The 21,221-nt window shown below is 45.5% G+C and overlaps 1 protein-coding gene across 3 annotated transcripts in view; it reads right to left on the bottom strand.

Moving 5' to 3' along the window:
- LOC147711647 (WASH complex subunit 2-like) overlaps positions 1–17,200 on the bottom strand; it is a 735,247-nt gene extending 718,047 nt beyond the window's left edge. For all 3 annotated transcript variants that reach the window (XM_086922303.1, XM_086922305.1, XM_086922304.1), the window contains exon 1: positions 16,960–17,200. In XM_086922303.1, the coding sequence (XP_086778429.1) occupies positions 16,960–17,115 (156 nt within the window). In that variant the 5' untranslated portion in view covers positions 17,116–17,200. The remainder of the gene's footprint in view (positions 1–16,959) is intronic.
- Positions 17,201–21,221: the final 4,021 nt, after the last annotated feature.

Here is a 21,221-nt window from a genome sequence, read left to right as displayed (position 1 = left end):
TGGATGGAATCTATCAATACATAAGGTAGCTGTGGGTCTCAAACAAGAAGTAGACTGTTGACTAACTAAATGACTGACCTGCAGAAGAATGTTCAGATGTAAATATACATATAGACAGAATATATATATGTGAAAATAAGGTGACCCTGAAGGTCACACAGGTACTTTCTGAATGTGAAAGATATCCATCAGCTGTCGACCGGGAACGCCCTTGTCATCATCTGGGATCCTTCACACCAGGAAGGAGATGTTACCAACCATTGTCAAAGACATTTTTTTATTTAAACAATGTGGGTGTCCCAGTGAGTAAGAAAGTGTAAGGACATATGGTGACAGCCGTTAAGCAGTGCGTGAGTATAAGTGCAAAAAAAAAAGGTGCGATTTAAAATTGGAGAAAGGAAAAAGTTTTAATCGGTAACTTTCTTCTTCCAAATCAATAAAACCAGTGTGACATAGTAGTTTAAATAAATGCCTACCATGTTTTTGGTCAACATGTTTCTGCAGACTTACTGGACCCTAGCAGGTGTCCGCTGCTTTCTTCAGGACCGATGCCGCTACTGCTCATTCAGTGAATAAATTAAATTTAATAAAAAAGAATATATCACCTGGAAGTCCTAGGTGTAATCATTCTCCTAGCTGTTAATCCCCAAGTCAGGAGAAGTAAAAAAAAGTGCAGGGCAGGTACATAGAAAGACAAACAGAATACAGACAGACATATATTAGCATTTGGATGGAATCACCTTTGCTCCATAAACCTGCTTTGAGGTGCACCTCTGGGACCATCTTCTGTGGTTGTGGGCAACAGCAATGTTGAATCTACCACTCAGAACATATAAACAACTGGGTTTTTCTGTGTGGGAACAAATTGGCCTGTTTTTTTAACAAAATTGAACCAAAACAGCTGTTTGCTTTTTCTAGGCACCTTGACTTTCTGAGTGCTTTGAATTTCAAATAGTATAATGACTTTGAGGCTTTTATATGAATATTTTACAGGGAAGCTGGCTTTTAGATGATTTTTTGTGTAGTTTTTTAAAATCTTTTTAATTTTGTTTCATTATAGCCTGTTGGCTTTTTAGATCGCTTTTAAATATAGAACCTCAGTGTGAGGAGTGGGTGTTAAGTTCCAGGGTTAGGCCCATGTAGCGGAGCTGCTCATTTCCTACATTGTCCTCTTTTTTACAATAACATTTCTGCTGTGAAATTTTCCACATATTTGCATACATGATAATGTCAGATTAATTTCTCTGAAACCACTTTGTTTCAACATCTAGTTTCGCACAACATTATCACGAAGCCTCAACCATCATGTACAAGGCCTCTTAACACACTATGTACAAATGTTGTTCTATCTTCATCCACGGGGCGACAAAGCTATCTTACATATCCATAACATAGCTAATCTACAACCTACATCGCAAGGCTGCTTTCTATTATAATTAATGAGCATCCCGATAGATTAGCAGAGGAGGCACTTCAGCAGACACCAAGGGTCCTTTAATGCGGAGACTTCACCACGCAGCGGTCTGACATTTTGTGAGGGGCATACATTTGGTGACCAAGATGGGATCCTTCATTCTCTCCCTCCAGGTAATGGTGTTGGATCATCCCTTGGGGGGATTCTTGGCTCTACACCTACAAACACACTCTGGATACACTTAGAATAGGGTTTGCATGTTAGAAGTACACCACATTACTGCTTTGTTTATATGCCTGCATATATACACTGTTTAGCAGCATGGTAGAACTGTATCCATTATTAACACTGTTGGTGCTTGTAAGCACTTTCACCTGCTTCTGTCTACTGATTACCACACATGTATTCTATACAAGAATAACGTTGGTTCAATAAATATATTGAAAACGTCCCACTTTGTATTCTCTGTATATTGCTCTGAGCACAAGTAAGCACGAGTGTCTGAGCGAAAGGTTCTGATCTGGTTCCACCATCCCTGAGGGGTCAGGGTTGTCATGTACAGTGGTTGCAAGAAACCATTTGATCCTTGGTAAGGTTAGGGAGGCTTACGGTGGCACTGTGAGCTATCTGGTCTCTAGCCCAACATATCCTGCAGGAGTGCCCGGAAACAGTCTTGGCACCTCACCCAAAGTTTATGTTGTCCAACAAGGGAACTACATGACACAACCTTTCAGTACTTCCCAAATAAACCTGCAATTGCTTTCAACAACAAAAACAAATATATAAAAACTGAAACTTTATTTTTTAACACTTTAACATATTTGACAAGTATCCCATTGACATGTATGACATTTTCACCGGTGGCTTTTGATATCAGCAAATTGCCTTGCAGGAGTACCAGGGAAAGGGTTAAGAGTACAGGATAAAGAGTAAAGGCTAAATGGATAAGAACATAAGGTTCAAGATTTGGGGCATAGGATTAAGGGTTTTGGAGCATAAGGAAGAGGAGTAAAGAGCCTAAAGATTTAGGATTAACCCTTTTTAATGCATTTGTTTAATGTCAGCTGGAAATGTGTTTACTTTAAGATTATTACAGCCTGTCTATAACAGAAATAAAATCACTGTTACTGTTCTCTGTGACAATGCACTTACTTTCAAGGAAGCAAACTTCCCTTTCGAAGTGAGGCAATTAGCTGGTACTTATTATCACTACCAAAATTCAAATCAACAAGGTAGAGCTGCTGCCAACGAGGCCATTTGAAGGAGTCATGAATGACTGAAGATCACCTGGACATACGTTTATAAATTCCACGGCGTGGTCTATTACACTTCAAACACTGTTACTGGTTGCTCATCTTGTAAACCCAAATACTGAATCCTGCACACCTATTTTATACAAGTGTTCTATTTCACTTACATTATGCACAAAATTAGACAATTTCTTCACTTTATTTGTCGAATTTCGCCAAAGGTCATAAAAATAAAAATAACGTGCATACACAAATTAAAACCAAAGGATTACAAAAAGATAGCATATTATGTATAAAAGTGAAGGCATTAAAAACAAACTAGTGTGATAAAATGACTTTATAATAAGAGAAGAGAAGATTAAAACCAAGTATAGTCGACTGGATAGCTACCATATGGTACACATTGCAGCACTGTATTAAAGTACTCTTTGCCTAATCCTCTACATGGTAAATCAGAAACCTTGAGACCCCAAAACCCACAAGTTGCCAGGCATCAGACAGTGTGATTCTCAAGGCTTCTTTCAATTCTCTTACTCTAAGGCTTCGACATAATGGAGCAACACATTTGGTTCTTATATGATGATAGGTAGGGCAAAAGAATAGAACTCGTTTGATTGTTTCAGACCATGAAGTGCAGAATGGGCAATGACCAAGTGTTGGGTTGGCCGGTCGACCGCACCTAGTTGTTAACGAGGCAAGTAGAAGAGTCCCGTATCTAAATTGCAGGTACAACTTTCTTGTGTTACTAGGTTCTATTTTGTCCAGAAACTGTTCAATCACAAAATCACCTTTCTGCATGAGAAAAGCCAGCGTGAAACAAAAGACAAAATTGGGCAGACTTTGCAGTGATCCCATTAGGTATGACCAATAAGCCCTCTTTAGTTGGTCTTTAGTGATCACACATAACTTTTCTGGGGCAGCGCACAGGCGCGTAAGATGCATATTCACAAGTGTCACATGCCTAACCCACAGGACATCTCACGCTTCTGGCAGAAAGAAAACCTTTGCCAGTTCCTATAGATAAGAACTCATTTCTGGAGTTTCCCAAATCCTCTTCCAAAACTAAAGAGGCCCTAACATATCTATATCCATTTTTTTAAGCCCCCAGATCCAACTGCAAGGGAAGCAATGGCAATGGTGTACGTATTGGCAAACCAACCAGTTGTTGCAAAAAAAACACTATTCTTTGCAGCAAGCAAGGAGGATGCCTACATGTGTCCCCGAACTTCAGCAGCATACAAAGCTGATCCCAGTGCCTGATAGTTGTAAATCAGCAAAATTGCAAAATAGGGCAGTATTGGTAGGCCTTAGATGTCTTCAGTAAGCCCCCCCCCTCCCCCGAGTGGCCTGTTCTAATTTTAGTCCATACCTTGCAATATGAGGCTGCCAATTAAAGTGTTCAATCAGATTAACACTCAAATATTCAAAAGTATGTACTCCCTCCAGGGGTTCCCTGTCAGCATGCCGTTTGGCTGGGTGGAATGGAAATGATTAAAAATCATGTACTTTTGTTAGGTTAATGTCTAGGCCCCTTGCCCTACAGAAACTATCAAACCTATCAAGGATTTTTTGCAGTCCCATAGAGGATTTGAGAGGAGCAGCGTGTTTTCGGCAAACATCAGGTCAGGAACTCTGATGTTTCCCTGCGGGGTGCGTCAGACTCACTATGGTCCACATTCATTTCCATTTCGTTTACAAAGAGCGAAAATAAAGTGGATGCAAGGACACTACCTGACTCCCCTATTAACTGAAATTGGGTTGTCAATTCCCCCATCTGGCCACATCGGACTTGGATGGAGGTTTTTCATGGAGTCTTATGATCAGGTGCAAGAAATAGAGCAGGACCCCCATATCAGCTAGAATTTGCCACAACTTTAATCGGGGGACGAGGTTAAATGCTGACCTAAGATAAACAAACACCACATATAGTTTACCACCCCCTAGCTGTAAAATCTTGAAATAAAATAACTGGAGGCGGAGAACCAGGTCAAGTGTACTGGTACACTCTCTAAAACCTGCTTACAGTGGCGTCAATATATCTAAAAAGCTTTTGCAAAAACAACAGGTGATGGACCGAATGTGGATCAATGTCACACACTCAACCCAGTCCAAAGATCTGGGCCCAAATCAATCGTTTTTTTGCACTCCACACCACCCCGGGTTAGACAATGGCGATATGCAAATCAGCTCTGACCCTGTGCCCCATGGGAACAGTCCAGTCCGAACTACAAAAGCCATGTCCTTCCCAGAACGGAATCAAGCATCCGAGGACCGGACCGGTTTCGAGGTAACACCTCTCATCAGCCCGGCTAGCTTGACTCCAGTGGTGTGGAGTGCCTGGGACCCACGTCTGGGCATCCCCAGCGCACTTAGGGCGGAATTTGCAAAAACAACAGGTGATGGACCGAATGTGGATCAATGTCACACACTCAACCCAGTCCAAAGATCTGGGCCCAAATCCATCGTTTTTTTGCACTCCACACCACCCCGGGTTAGACAATGGCGATATGCAAATCAGCTCTGACCCTGTGCCCCATGGGAACAGTCCAGTCCGAAATACAAAAGCCATGTCCTTCCCAGAACGGTGGGGATGCTCAGACGTGGGTCCCAGGCACTCCACACCACTGGAGTCGGGCTGGCCGGGCTGATGAGAGGTGTTGCCTCGAAGCCGGTCCGGTCCTCGGATGCTTGATTCCGTTCTGGGAAGGACATGGCTTTTGTAGTTCGGACTGGACTGTTCCCATGGGACACAGGGTCAGAGCTGATTTGCATATCGCCATTGTCTAACCCAGGGTGGTGTGGAGTGCAAAAAAGCGATGGATTTGGGCCCAGATCTTTGGACTGAGATGAATGTGTGACATTGATCCACATTCGGTCCATCAATTGTTTTGTTTGCAAGTTCCGCCCTAAGTGCGCTGGGGATGCTCAGACGTGGGTCCCAGGCACTCCACACCACTGGAGTCGGGCTGGCCGGGCTGATGAGGTGTTGCCTCGAAGCCGGTCCGGTCCTCGGATGCTTGATTCCGTTCTGGGAAGGACATGGCTTTTGTAGTTCGGACTGGACTGTTCCCATGGGGCACAGGGTCAGAGCTGATTTGCATATCGCCATTGTCTAACCCAGGGTGGTGTGGAGTGCAAAAAAGCGATGGATTTGGGCCCAGATCTTTGGACTGGGATGAATGTGTGGCATTGATCCACAGTCGGTCCATCAATTGTTTTGTTTGCAAGTTCCGCCCTAAGTGCGCTGGGGATGCTCAGACGTGGGTCCCAGGCACTCCACACCACTGGAGTCGGGCTGGCCGGGCTGATGAGGTGTTGCCTCGAAGCCGGTCCGGTCCTCGGATGCTTGATTCCGTTCTGGGAAGGACATGGCTTTTGTAGTTCGGACTGGGCTGTTCCCATGGGGCACAGGGTCAGAGCCGATTTGCATATCGCCATTGTCTAACCCAGGGTGGTGTGGAGTGCAAAAAAGCGATGGATTTGGGCCCAGATCTTTGGACTGGGATGAATGTGTGACATTGATCCACATTCGGTCCATCAATTGTTTTGTTGTCAATATATCTAATCAGAAAAGGGGGTGGTGATGAACAGAGTGTCTGAATTGAGCAGACCACTCTTACCCAGTCCAAAGATCAGGGCTTGATCCATCACCGTTATTTATCTCACTGCCCCATCCCAGCTCAGAACCTGGCTATATGCAAATCAGTCTGTCCCTGGCCCAGTGCATCATGGGAACAGGGCAGACTAAACTACCAAGCCAATTCTTCACCAGAAAGGAAACAAGCTACCGGGGACCGGTTTCTGGCATTTCAGCCGTCTTCGGCCCGGCTTGCTTGAATCCTGATGGAGCAGTGAGAAAGGGACTCATGTCTGAGTATACCCTGCCACACCTATAGTGGCCAAAATCGATTCAGAAAAGGGGGTGGTGATGAACAGAGTGTCTGAATTGAGCAGACCACTCTTACCCAGTCCAAAGATCAGGGCTTGATCCATCACCGTTATTTATCTCACTGCCCCATCCCAGCTCAGAACCTGGCTATATGCAAATCAGTCTGTCCCTGGCCCAGTGCATCATGGGAACAGGGCAGACTAAACTACCAAGCCAATTCTTCACCAGAAAGGAAACAAGCTACCGGGGACCGGTTTCTGGCATTTCAGCCGTCTTCGGCCCGGCTTGCTTGAATCCTGATGGAGCAGTGAGAAAGGGACTCATGTCTGAGTATACCCTGCCACACCTATAGTGGCCAAAATCGATTCAGAAAAGGGGGTGGTGATGAACAGAGTGTCTGAATTGAGCAGACCACTCTTACCCAGTCCAAAGATCAGGGCTTGATCCATCACCGTTATTTATCTCACTGCCCCATCCCAGCTCAGAACCTGGCTATATGCAAATCAGTCTGTCCCTGGCCCAGTGCATCATGGGAACAGGACATTGATCCACAGTCGGTCTATTAATTGTTTTGTTTGCAAGTTCCGCCCTAAGTGCGCTGGGGATGCTCAGACGTGGGTCCCAGGCACTCCACACCACTGGAGTCGGGCTGGCCGGGCTGATGAGAGGTGTTGCCTCGAAGCCGGTCCGGTCCTCGGATGCTTGATTCCGTTCTGGGAAGGACATGGCTTTTGTAGTTCGGACTGGACTGTTCCCATGGGGCACAGGGTCAGAGCCGATTTGCATATCGCCATTGTCTAACCCAGGGTGGTGTGGAGTGCAAAAAAGCGATGGATTTGGGCCCAGATCTTTGGACTGGGATGAATGTGTGACATTGATCCACATTCGGTCCATCAATTGTTTTGTTGTCAATATATCTAAGGCAGCCATCCAGTCTTGCAGTCTACTCAGGATGACTGTTGCGGAGAGCTTTTGGGCACTATCAATTAAGCTTATCCGGGGTTTGGGAGGGGGAAGAGACAGGAGCCCCTTTCAGTATGGCATTAAAGAGGATTGTAAAATAAGGGGTCCACACAGCAATCGTATCCATGAATAGGTCCCGGCACCTTATCTAACCATGGAGATTTATTTCGCCCAATTTTATTAATGGCATATCTGATTTCCCCAAAACTAAAGGTTATATCTTCATGTGGGCCACATAACAAAGCAGGCAATCTTGTGATGGGTTCTAACCCATTAGAACTTACCAGGTCTAAATCACAAATTTCCAGCTGAGAATGTTCCTACTGCTCCTCAGTGAAATTTACATTTGAAAAGTGTGAAACCCATTCTGTCATTGTGATATAGTTTTCAACAGGAATAAACCCGTCACAGGAACCAGTGGAAATGATATTCCAAAAAGAGTGCAAGTCTCCTCTTTTGGCCGCTGCAAGGAGACCCTCCCATTTCTTAATTTTCTCTCTTAGCAGTCTGTATGGCATATTTGTATGCCCCTCTGGTTATTTGGATTGTTAATCTATGATTCGATTTGAGTGCACCTGTTAGTGCTCCCCAGGCCTCACTACAACTTGAACTGTACTAGGTAGGGGCACTACGCCTCCTAGCTGATCGAATAATCTGTACGAAAAAGTGTTGCCTCAGTTTCAGAAACATTTGACTGTGAATATTACTAAAGATGGTTAGGGTCAACCCATGTTCCATAGGTATGCTTAGTAATAGCATTAACTCCCCAATCACATCAGTAACAATTTTTTAAACTTCAGCTATCGATTTCCTGGAGTGCAATAGTGCGCTCTATCATACCCTTCCTCTATTAGGGGTCAGGGTTAACCTTCTATTAAAGGGCTTATTGTTATCTGGCTGCACAACAGGGATAAGGCTACTCAATTCTAAGGCAAGCGCATTGTGGTAGCTATCCAGTCGTGGTAGTACATCCATGTCTATTAGTAGGGACCAAAGAAAAAAATTATCAATAAGGTTGTGTACTGGGGTCTATTAAGCGTATGTTTGCCTGACATTGAAAGTTTGTAATCCCTAATTCAGTGTAAGGGAGTTATGTTGAAGGGCAGGAGGGGACCATCTTTTTATGGGGAGGATAGTTAGTGTGGGTATAAACCACAGTTGATCTTCCTCACTTGAGTGGAGTTCCACGTGGGCATCTAGGGGCTCAAACTGACAACTGAAATTGCGCTCCACAATCTTGATGGCCTCACTGGCGAGAGTTCGCCAAGAGGGCGGATAACATTTTGATTTCTCCAGACTCAGATTTACATACTGAGGACCTACAATAAACATTGTAGATATAAAATACAGCCACACCCAGAGAAGACAAAGTGAGGCACAACAAGTCAAAGAGTCTAACTTGATTTCCTTAATGCTACGCATTAAAGTTGTTTTGGCCCACATTGTTACACACCCCACTGGCCTACCCCTATCCAGTGAAGTGACACAAACCCTGAGCGATGCATTGGGCTAGTCGACCAAGTTTTCTGGAATATACATATATTGTAAGCATCAATAAAGGGAAAGACAACTTAGATGGTAGTGCAGCTACATTTCAGGATCAGTCTTATGGTTCAGGTAGGATGAGCCCGGTCAATACACACACCCTCAACATCAGCGGGGCTCAATAAGTGGAGCCCATCCCCATCCATACACACATTCTCCTTAGTAACATCACAAAGTAGAGTGATCCCTGCCCTGACCTGGGGCACACTATCACGGTCATGAACAAGTTGTGAGGCAGGCTTGGTCCAGTCTAGGTAACCACTAACACGGTTGGCTATCTGAGATCGTCCAGGCCCTCCCCTATCATGTCAATTGATGTCTACTAATACATCAAAGCGGTTATAGGTTGATATCTCACTCTGCAGAACAATGTATCTTATGACCCTGTGCTGTGCCCATTTATTATCCTTACTGGCACATGATCCAGGCTTATAAAAGTAGCCCAGGGGCAATAGGGCAATGAATGTTGCTCAGATCCTGCAGACTATTCATGCGGTGGTCTGAAGTTGACAATGACACAGCCCCCTTGCCTGTCCTTCGGTCCCATTCCAAGCCAGCCTACCCTTTTTGTCAGCAAGATGCCAATTGCCATATCCATGGTGACCCAACCAGTCCATTGTCTTATTGAACAAATCAGCTTGGTACTCTCTTTGATCCAGTCTCAATGGGGGTACACCAGCATGGATTACCACATAAGGGCATGAAGCTGGAGGCAAGTGTATGACTGGTTGCTTTGCTACTTTTGCAGGGTCACTCGATCATAGTCTTCCATATCCTGGGCTTTATTAATAGCGTTATCATTTATTTGTACATAACAATTAGGCTTAAAGATGCAATGGTCCCTGTTTTGTTTACAATTGGGGGTGTTGGTAACCAACTTAGGCAAACATGGTCGAACACTGTGATTTGTAGGCGCTACTGGGCTGGGTTGGTGCCTCGTAAAGTTACTTTGATACACAACATCACCCTCCATCTCGCTTGCACTTGCGGCGGAGGGCCTACTAGGGCACCGAGTAGAGAGTTCCCATGAGTGCTTTAGGTTCATCAGCATGGACTCAATGGCATCCAGCCTAAATAACATGGGGAATAATTCCGCCCACAGTGCAGTCATTACTTTGTCCAAGCGACCCTCAATTGTGCTCCTCACTTCCGAGGTTTCAGATACATGAGACAACGGTGGTTGATTAATCAAAGCTGCAATTTATGATTATTATATGTAACGTATAAAGCGTGTGCCTACTTGAAAAAGGTTTCCCAGCGCTAGGCTCATCTACAGAATGGATTAGGACCTGCAAGGGGAATATTGAGCATTAGAACAGCCAAGTTTTTAAGGATTTACGAAACACAGCGAGTGACTGGCAAACTCTCAATCTTAGAGGAAGATCATTCCACCGTCTTAGACCGAGGAAAAAGAAGACACAATCCTCTTGGCACGATTTCCTGATTCTGGGAATTATTGCCAACCTAGAATCACTTGAGCGCAGTGAGCGAGCGGGGATGTACGGAGACGCCAACGCTCTAAACTTTGAAGGTCCTGAGTTTGCAAGGCATTTCGGGAGACAGTATAGGATTCTAAGCCATTTGATGATGCCAAAACAAGTAGCAGAAACCTTATTAATCAGGTTACTTATAGTGATTTTGTCCACATTCCTAAATTTGTTATGACTGAAACAGGACTGGGAGGACTACCCATGTTTGAAGACCATATCTGAGAGTCCCGGGGAATAGAGGGATTTCCTACCAACTCAGATTTATCACCATTCTATTTTTGGGAGTTGGAGCACATCCAAGCGGATACTTGACTAAGGCATGAGTTGGGAGCCTGCACATTGTGGTTACTCTTAGCTGACTCCGATACACTCTTCTTGTATGCTGATGATAGAAAAATTGTTCTAAGTCCCCAATTCTCAAAAATATCTGAAAAAGGCCTAACATACAAGTTAAAAATCAAAGGACCCAGAACCTATCCCAGAGTCACACCTGAAAAAAGTGCAAGCGATTTTGATCTGTACTGGTTGGTATGTACTTGAAAAGTACGATCCTGCTGCAGCAGCTCGACAATTATACACTGGCTGGGGCTTAATAAGTTGCTTTGAGCACTTTGCCACTGCAGGCTATCAGATGGGCAAGACGCTAGAGTTAAGGAAGGTGGTCCAGCATTATGTACGGCTAAAAGCAATAAAGTACAACCGGGTATGCTAATGGAGGGAGCAGGTAAAGGGGAGGAGACTTGAGAAGTGCTTGTAAATCCTATCCCGGCGCAGCAGCCAAGAGAAACCCTGCGTTCAGTAAGGTCAATTTCCTTACTTAACACACTCACAGCTTGCTGGCTCATTTTATCCTTTGAGGTGGCTTTGGCCGGTGTGGTGGTGATGAACGGGCCTTCTACTGATTTTCTCCTAACCCTTTTGGCTATGGTATCACAAATCAAATGCCAACTAACATATAACAGCAGGCGCGTAAAAGAAAAACCCAGACCCAAAGAAAATAGAAGCGGGGGGGGGGGCGGGGGACAACCTCCCCCAGGCTCCGATGGGCATGTACAGGCCTGCCCACAGTCGGCGCGAGTCAAGCGTAGCCGGATAGGTCAGGAGCCTACTTTTAATAGTGCTTCCAGCAGGAGGTGATTGGGCAATGGGCCGCCTTCTGGGGCAGTGAGCCCTCTGGTCTTTGTAGTCCGGTACCCCCTTGAGCAAGGCAATGACGAGCGACCCGCGCTGTGAGATAGGGGCTTGCGCTTTATAGCGCTTCCAGCAGGTGATTATGCACTGGGCAGTAAGCGCTCTGCTCTTTGTAGTCCATTACCCCCTTGAGCCAGGCAACGATGAGCGTCACGCGCAGCAGTATAGGGGCATGTACTTTATAGTGCTTCCTGCAGGTGATTAGGCATGCAATGGGCCACCTCCTGGGGCCGAAAACTCTCTGGGCTTTGCAGTTCACTACCCTCTTAAACCAGGCAATGACAAGCGTCCTGTGCAGCGGGATAGGGACAAGCACTTTATAGCGCTTCCAGTAGATGCAGGTAATTAGGCACTGGGCCGCGGCACCTACTGAGGCTGTAAGCACTCTGGTCTTGGTAGTATGTTACCTCCTTGAGCCAGGCAATGACTAGTGTCCAGCAAAATTAAGCAGTTACAATTACTTTTGGTTTGACTTCTCTATGGTGTGCACTAAACATATATATTTTTTTTATCAAGTGTTCCTAGCTGACAAAATAGGCATAGAATGTACATTAGCACTTCTAATACAACACAAAGAAAAGGTATAGGTGGGTAGGCCGGGACATTTGTGTAAATCCATGGTGTATCGATTAAGTGGTGAATCTGTTTCTGCTTGCCACTGATGAAAAATTATAAAACTAAGGACAAATGGAGTAAACAAATTCCAAACTAACTGGAAACTGCTTGGTTCATGGGTAATTTGGGGGTTTTGTGTAGTGCTCATTTTTGCTGGTGAGGGTGAACTACACAAATGGTAAGACGTGCCTGGAATTCATCTGTATCCCTGGTTTGCCTGCAAAGGAAGGAAGGAGGGAGCACGAGAAACAAACAGAGAGAGATAAGCTTGAAAGTCTGCTGCTGGCCCTGGCATACAGGACATAACTCTTGGCTTTTGGGGATGGTAAGCACAGCATATGTAGATGGTGATTAGCTATGCTAAAATACAGTTCCTGGCATGCTAAAGGTCATACTTAACACATGGAAGGGACCCTCGCAAAGTCTACTCAAGGCATCACTGTCACTCTATGAAGGTGCTGGGGTAATTTATAAAGGCCCCTTCAAAGTCTGTGTGTTTTTAAAATCTACATGAAAATTGTCCATTAAAATGCACAATTTGACTTATTTTTTCCAGACATTTTCTTCGCCCAAGCTCTTCTAGAAGTAGGCAGACTCGCTTGCTGTAATTAGGAACAGGTGTTGCACGCCACCAATTTCAAAGATTAGCAGTCACACTGTTGATCAGAAAAAGAATAGGCATAGATAGCGATGCATGAGTTGAGGGGGGGGTGTCTTCAGAGAGAGGGCAGGAGCAGAGACTTGGCAACGAAATGACGAGCATTTTCCAATAATAAAAGGAACAAAGCTTTATACAGTTCATTAGCGCATGAGTAAGCCACATTCCCCTTCTATCTGAAATTGTCCCAAAGTTATTATTCAAAGTATGGTCATGTGACAAGAGCCCCGCAAATTATTTTGTGATGATATGTATTTATGTATGTGATATTTCTTGCTGCGAACCTAGTCAAAAAGTAGTAAAGAGCTGTTACAGAGTCAAAGACGAGCATAAATATGGAACTCTCTGCGAATGGTGTAGTCCCTCCATTTCCTGCTGTTATGTCTACCTAATTTTCTTGTTTGGTAAGGTGCATTACATTGGGTTGTTCCTGTGGGATTCCTTCCTTCTTTCTTTCTTCCTCTTTCCTGTCCTCTCTTCCCGTTCCTTCTTTCTACTGCTTTTTTTTTTTTTTTTCTTGCTCTCCTTCCTTCTTCCTGTTGTTCCTCTTACCTCCCCCTGCCCCTGTCCTCACCTTACGGACTGATACGTTCTACGTTCTGAACAATGTATTCCTCTTTTGGCTCAATTCATTACCCTCATTTTAGTTGCCTGTTCTCCAATTCTACTTACATTGAGCTTGTTATTGATCAAGTATTGCCCATGTTTTCACATTTCTGCTCATATTGGAATGTATCGCATCTTTGTATTTTGATTTGGATATTATTTGGATCATTTTTTCGCTCAATAAAATCTTCTTGAAATGAAAAAAAAGACGAGCATAAAGTCAATGACTAATAAGAAAGACAGCTGGTTTTAGGAATCATAAGGCATTGTGCTATATTGGTCTTTAAAGAGGTGCAGCTCAAAAACGTTCCTAATTTGGACTAGCACTGGTGCTGGCTTGGTAGATACAAGGAGGTAGTTCTAGAGATCATGGGGGGCACAGCTGGAAAAGGCCTGATGACTTGTTTTTACTTTTTAGTCTACAGACTGATGGTGTACTGACTGTGCGTGTGCCGACAACCACCAGTAAAGGTGAGGCTGACTGCAAGGTGAATGTAGGGTGCTTGTCTTGATGGCTTTGTAAATGATGCAGCTTGTTTTGAGATGGTGCAGACTGGCTAGGGTGCCAATGGAAATCAATAATGATGATAATGATGTTTCTTCAGTCGCTGCATGTTGCTTCAGCTAGTGCCGTTTACGGTGCCAGTGTGGAGTCTGAGAAGGCATAGAGCAGAGGGTTATCATCATCCATATTCAAGAGTATAAGGGCTTGAAAAGCAGTTCTGAAGTCTTTTCTGGAAGAAATAGTTTCACTTTCTTTTGAAGAGAGAGCTGGTACCAGGCCATCTGTTTCTTTGACAATATATTCCTTGAGGGTGAGGTTGGTATCCATGGTCAATCCATGAGACTTTCCATTCAGTTAAAGTTGGAGTTTACAGTTATAAAGATTTGACACAGAGCCAGGTTTGTATTGTTTCTAGTTCTGTGCAAATATGATGTCTTGGTGAACCCGACTCCCATGGATCCAACTAGACTTAAGAATTGGATACAGTATTTGTTTTCTGATGCCAGCATAATTTAACAAGCAATTTCGATATATTTACCATTAATGTAATATCCCTTTTCCTATGCCTTAATTCAGACTTAATCTGGGGTGAAAAAACTACATTTATTAGGTCTTTTTATCCATAAAACTCCACAATCAATGGTACATAAAACCATCATTCAATCAAGATAAACCTACAATCTAATCAATAATCGATATTAAAATTAATATTATAATAAAATAAATGTAATTAAGTATAAATTACCAAATACTTTTATACTAGTTACAAGCTGAACTTTGCCAGTTGCAGTATAACGATATTTCATATTCGCTAGAAAGATATTTGTAAGCTGTCTCGTATAAATCGCATATTTTAACAACAAAGGTTTTTAAAACTTTTTCCACAAAATCAAGATATAGGGCAATAAATAATAATATGACAAGTTGAACATTCTACAATTAAATTACATAAGCATACTCCACGTTTCTCCTTCACGATTATGCAAAGCTCTCAAACAGAAAACAGAGGATCACAATCTACCCATAATGTTAATATTTCTAGCAGCAACTGGTGGTCAGAAAACCTAAACAAATAATGAAACGTATTTTTACTTCATAATGAATACAATTAAAGTTATATTTACTAAGTATTCATGATCCAACTTAGAAGATATCTTAATATCCGAAGATTTGAAAACTGTCTTTGATGGTGAAGGTTTCCTTAAGTCAATGCTACCATACACTTCATATTTCGCTCTAATATTATTAATAACTTTTAGAAGAGCCTTGTCCCAGTTACTTTCACTGCCCAAAGCTTCATCCAAACAAAGGGAAAATAATTGGTTGGGCGCTTACTAGGGAACAATTAACAAATATACCTCACAGGTGAACTCCGACCTATTAAACCCGAGCCTCCAATGCCCACCCAGCCATTGCCTCTATCAAGAAATATTACCCCCATAAAGTGGCATTAGAAGTATTTTAAATTTCAGTAGTTTTCATTTTAGGAAGAAATTAATAACGCCCATATCTGCTGTTAAATTTTACTAAACGATCTAAGATTAAAAGAGCTCTGATCTTTTCTGCTTTTAGATGATCTTTCTAGTTAAATGTTCTATTTATAAACATACCCAGATGCATATAAACTTGTACTTGCTCCACTTTCACTTTATTTAAAAGCCAACAGAAATGTGTTATTTACCTACTAAAAATAGATACTTTAAAAAAAATATTTAGTCATTAAATTTGACTCAGTTGAGACCTAATCTTGCTTTAAGTAGACAGCATCTCTTATTAGGGTCAGGGACAATAATCAAATAATGCCTAATTTCCAGCACAATATTTGGAATAACAAAACGTAGGAAGGTACTTTATCTCTTCAGCTTATTTAATTATTCAATAAACGTGCAAATCGATTGATTCTTTCGTTTATACTTGCTTTCTAATATAGAATGAACTAATCCCAGGTAATCAAACTCCACGGAGTATTTTTCCAAAAAAAAAAGTAGATTCCGGTTCAAGTGCAAGCACCTGTTGGTGCCTATCGAGCCCAATAAAACGTAGGCCTACGAGTCGAGATAACTTTCAAATGGAGCTACATGTGTCTCCCATACAATCCGCCGGCATTCTAATATACCAACAGCTTTCAGAATTATTTCAGCAGGTGCTTCAATTGGAGTAGAAGTTGATATAAGCGGAGAAGCCTAATACAGGCAGTTTCGCACTCATAGGAGGTTTGGTGGATATGGCGGACAGGTATGATTAAGCATGGCAGTACTAAGCTGCACAGTTTGACAGAAACCATCAGTGCTGCGTTTGTGATGACAGCCTGAGCATATTGGTAGCGCTCCGGTGTACGAAAGAACTGGCAGTTTGTGGAGGTGCTGCTAATGAGGAGTCGTAAGTGTCCTGCTTTTGTTGGCCAATAAGCAATGAAAGGGGGAGTCTGCCAGTGCCCGGGCATGCATATAACCTAGTAATGCAAGTCTGTGCTAGTATTAAGTCAGGGAATGGGAGCTTCTTTTTGCTGGACTAGAAGTACCCTGCATCGTGGTTGAGTGGCAAAGCGCATGGTATGATGGGTAGCACCCAATATGTGCTGGTCGTAGGGTCATGGGGCAGACGTCAAGTAGAGCTGGTAGTGAGGATCAGGCAGAGGTCTAAATACTGATATTGAGTTGCTGTTATAATCAGCTGCGTGCTTGGGTGCACTAGCCAGGGTGCTTTGTAGGTCCAGGTTTTCGTTGGTATGGCGGTGCTGTTGTGCTTTCAAGACTTACAATGTCATCCTGTGTATAGGGATGGGAATACACTCAAGGGCTTGTGTATATATCCTGGGGATCCTTGCACTCACCCCAGCGTCAGCTGCCAGTGACCAGTTTCCGCTGCTGCTGCGGATCTCCTCCAGCGTCCAGGGACGTTCCCAGATGGCCTCGCTCCGCTCTGAGCCCCCACCGCCATTATGCTGCTCTTCGTGCCGTGGCACCGGGGCTCCAACCGGCCCATCCATCTGCAGCTCCTAGATGTGTCACGCAGCACAGCTCCAGGTACACCAAAGGCTCAACCAACAGTCACGTGAGCCACGATGAGTGCACGTGACCTGAAATTTCTACCCGGAAATTAGTCCTCATCTAGCTCGGCCAGTTGCCTGGGCGTGTCCTCGAGAACGGCCATTTTAAGGCCAGGCATTGTGCAGCGAACTAATATTGAACAAGCAGAGGTAAAGTCAATAGGTCTGGTCTCTGGGCCTAAGGACAATGGAATTTTTTCGGCATGGCATACACTTAAATTACCATTCCAAGAAGTTTGATTTGTTGAAGCAACATATTATGACCTTGGACGTCAAAACAAAATATAACGTTTGCCAAAATCAGTTTATAGATCATGGCATACCCAATTCAGATTGGACCCTCCTGATTTTGTATGCAAAAAAATGGCTTTATTTTGTCGGTCTCTCGCCTGAAATTGCTTTTGCTTCAATAGAAATCCATGGGGGAAATACAATCTCATTTTTTTTTTTAAATCTCCCCCTTTCCTCCTCTAAAATGTTGGCATGTATGAGATGGGCTCAAGTGCATGGCTGCCACGTTCTCAGTTTGTTTATGAGTGACATCTCCAGGTTTTCAGTAGGGTTATGTGTGACATTTCAATGTTTAATGTGTGACACTTTGAGTAACGTTTTTCTGTGATGCAAAGCAAAGAAGGTATGTAAGAAATTACACCATAAGGCATGCGCTTGCAAACTTGAGATTATCTGGGTTATTCAGGTCACTGTTCCCTTTTAATCTTCACTTCCCTTATCTTTAAAAATGCATTCCTCACTTAAAGTTTACAGGCTACAGGAATGGTCTGTGCCATCTTCCTGTAAAGCGATGTTAGCAAGAGAAAAGATTGATGGAAAAAAGTAAAATTCTTCAAAATGTTTAACATTTAAATATGCTTATAAAGAAACACAATTATGACATGTAAGTATGTCTATCTTCAAATGACATTCACAAACCTCAGCACAAATATCTTATTATAAAAGCTGTTTGTTTGAATATTGATTTTATAAACACAATAACTACTGGAGCAAGAGCGTTTAGCAAGTGGGGTGATCATTTCGGTGGCTGCTTGAAATTTGTGCTGTGCCAAGGCTCTCAGTTGGAGGGGTGGGAGTGAGGCGCATTCATAGCTGCCAAGTTTTCTGATTTGTGACTATTCTGTATTTTTATAGTTTATGTGTGACATTGATTGCCATATATGTGACACATTGAGTGATATTTTATGGTGAGTGTAGTCAAGCAGTTTTGTCCATTTAATGAGTGTGTGACCGTAGGACCACAATGTACACCAGGGCTTTAAGTGGGCCAGGTCTCACCGGTGCTGAGCACCGGCAGTTTTTTAAAGGAGATCTCGAAACAGGTCTCAATCGGGCTCTGTTTTGTGCACTGGCGCAGGCAGTCCGTTTTTTTTTTGTCTGGATTGCAGTGACAGCAGGCACATCGAAGTGTGCGTGCTCACACTGCTCATTTCTCACTAGCGGTTAAGTTATGGCATAACGTCATGCCAGATGAGCGTTGTAGGGGAAGGGAAATCCTAACGTCATTTCCTAACCAAGCGCATTTGCCTGGAGGCGCTTACCTCTTTGCGAGCACACCTTGACCTGCTAACGGACCTCGCTGCACCCGCTCCGCGGTTGCCGCATCGCCGTCATCTGAGAGGGGCTGGAACTTTGAACTCCACAGGGAGTGGAACAGAGCAGGAATTGGGCTGAGGGCTGCAGCAGGGCTGCAAGCGTTGCAGGGACTCCATTACCCAGGAGTCCCTGCGTGACCGAGTGACAGCTTCCGGTCCGCTCTCCCTGTTGGCCCGCCCACCGCCCACTGGAGGGCTTTTTAAACTCCTGTCTTCCCTGCATCCTTGGGACGTCATTTCCTAACCAAGCGCATTTGCCTGGAGGCTCTTACCTCTTTGCAAGCACACCTTGACCTGCTAACGGACCTCGCCGCACCCGCTCCGCGGGTGCCGCATCGCCGTCATCTGAGAGGGGCTGGACCTTTGAACTCTACAGGGAGTGGAACAGAGCAGGACTTGGGCTGAGGGCTGCAGCAGGGCTGCGAGCGTTGCAGGGACTCCATTACCCAGGAGTCCCTGCGTGACCGATTGACAGCTTCCGGTCCGCTCTCCCTGTTGGCCCGCCCACCGCCCACTGGAGGGCTTTTTAAACTCATGTCTTCCCTGCATCCTTGGGACGTCATTTCCTAACCAAGCGCATTTGCCTGGAGGCGCTTACCTCTTTGCGAGCACACCTTGACCTGCTAACGGACCTCGCCGCACCCGCTCTGCGGGTGCCTCATTGCCGTCATCTGAGAGGGGCTGGACCTTTGAACTCTACAGGGAGTGGAACAGAGCAGGACTTGGGCTGAGGGCTGCAGCAGGGCTGCGAGCGTTGCAGGCACTCCATTAACCAGGAGTCCCTGCGTGACCGAGTGACAGCTTCCGGTCCGCTCTCCCTGTTGGCCCGCCCACTGGAGGGCTTTTTAAACTCCTGTCTTCCCTGCATCCTTAGGACGTCATTTCCTAACCAAGCGCATTTGCCTGGAGGCGCTTACCTCTTTGCGAGCACACCTTGACCTGCTAACGGACCTCGCCGCACCCGCCCTGCGGGTGTCGCATCGCCCTCATCTGAGAGGGGCTGGACCTTTGAGCTCTACAGGGAGTGGAACAGAGCAGGACTTGGGCTGAGGGCTGCAGCAGGGCTGCGAGCGTTGCAGGGACTCCATTACCCAGGAGTCCCTGCGTGACCGAGTGACTGCTTCCGGTCCGCTCTCCCTGTTGGCCCGCCCACCGCCCACTGGAGGGCTTTTTAAACTCCTGTCTTCCCTGCATCCTTGGGACGTCATTTCCTAACCAAGCGCATTTGCCTGGAGGCGCTTACCTCTTTGCGAGCACACCATGACCTGCTAACGGACCTCGCCGCACCCGCTCTGCGGGTGCCGCATTGCCGTCATCTGAGAGGGGCTGGACCTTTGAACTCTACAGGGAGTGGAACAGAGCAGGACTTGGGCTGAGGGCTGCAGCAGGGCTGCGAGCGTTGCAGGGACTCCATTACCCAGGAGTCCCTGCGTGACCGATTGACAGCTTCCGGTCCGCTCTCCCTGTTGGCCCGCCCACCGCCCACTGGAGGGCTTTTTAAACTCATGTCTTCCCTGCATCCTTGGGACGTCATTTCCTAACCAAGCGCATTTGCCTGGAGGCGCTTACCTCTTTGCGAGCACACCTTGACCTGCTAACGGACCTCGCCGCACCCGCTCTGCGGGTGCCTCATTGCCGTCATCTGAGAGGGGCTGGACCTTTGAACTCTACAGGGAGTGGAACAGAGCAGGACTTGGGCTGAGGGCTGCAGCAGGGCTGCGAGCGTTGCAGGCACTCCATTAACCAGGAGTCCCTGCGTGACCGAGTGACAGCTTCCGGTCCGCTCTCCCTGTTGGCCCGCCCACTGGAGGGCTTTTTAAACTCCTGTCTTCCCTGCATCCTTAGGACGTCATTTCCTAACCAAGCGCATTTGCCTGGAGGCGCTTACCTCTTTGCGAGCACACCTTGACCTGCTAACGGACCTCGCCGCACCCGCCCTGCGGGTGCCGCATCGCCCTCATCTGAGAGGGGCTGGACCTTTGAGCTCTACAGGGAGTGGAACAGAGCAGGACTTGGGCTGAGGGCTGCAGCAGGGCTGCGAGCGTTGCAGGGACTCCATTACCCAGGAGTCCCTGCGTGACCGAGTGACTGCTTCCGGTCCGCTCTCCCTGTTGGCCCGCCCACCGCCCACTGGAGGGCTTTTTAAACTCCTGTCTTCCCTGCATCCTTGGGACGTCATTTCCTAACCAAGCGCATTTGCCTGGAGGCGCTTACCTCTTTGCGAGCACACCATGACCTGCTAACGGACCTCGCCGCACCCGCTCTGCGGGTGCCGCATTGCCGTCATCTGAGAGGGGCTGGACCTTTGAACTCTACAGGGAGTGGAACAGAGCAGGACTTGGGCTGAGGGCTGCAGCAGGGCTGCGAGCGTTGCAGGGACTCCATTACCCAGGAGTCCCTGCGTGACCGAGTGACAGCTTCCGGTCCGCTCTCCCTGTT

Source organism: Lissotriton vulgaris, chromosome 5, assembly GCF_964263255.1.
Source record: "Lissotriton vulgaris chromosome 5, aLisVul1.2, whole genome shotgun sequence".
In the NCBI taxonomy this organism is placed as follows: domain Eukaryota; kingdom Metazoa; phylum Chordata; class Amphibia; order Caudata; family Salamandridae; genus Lissotriton; species Lissotriton vulgaris.
This window is presented reverse-complemented; position numbering and strand designations above follow the sequence as displayed.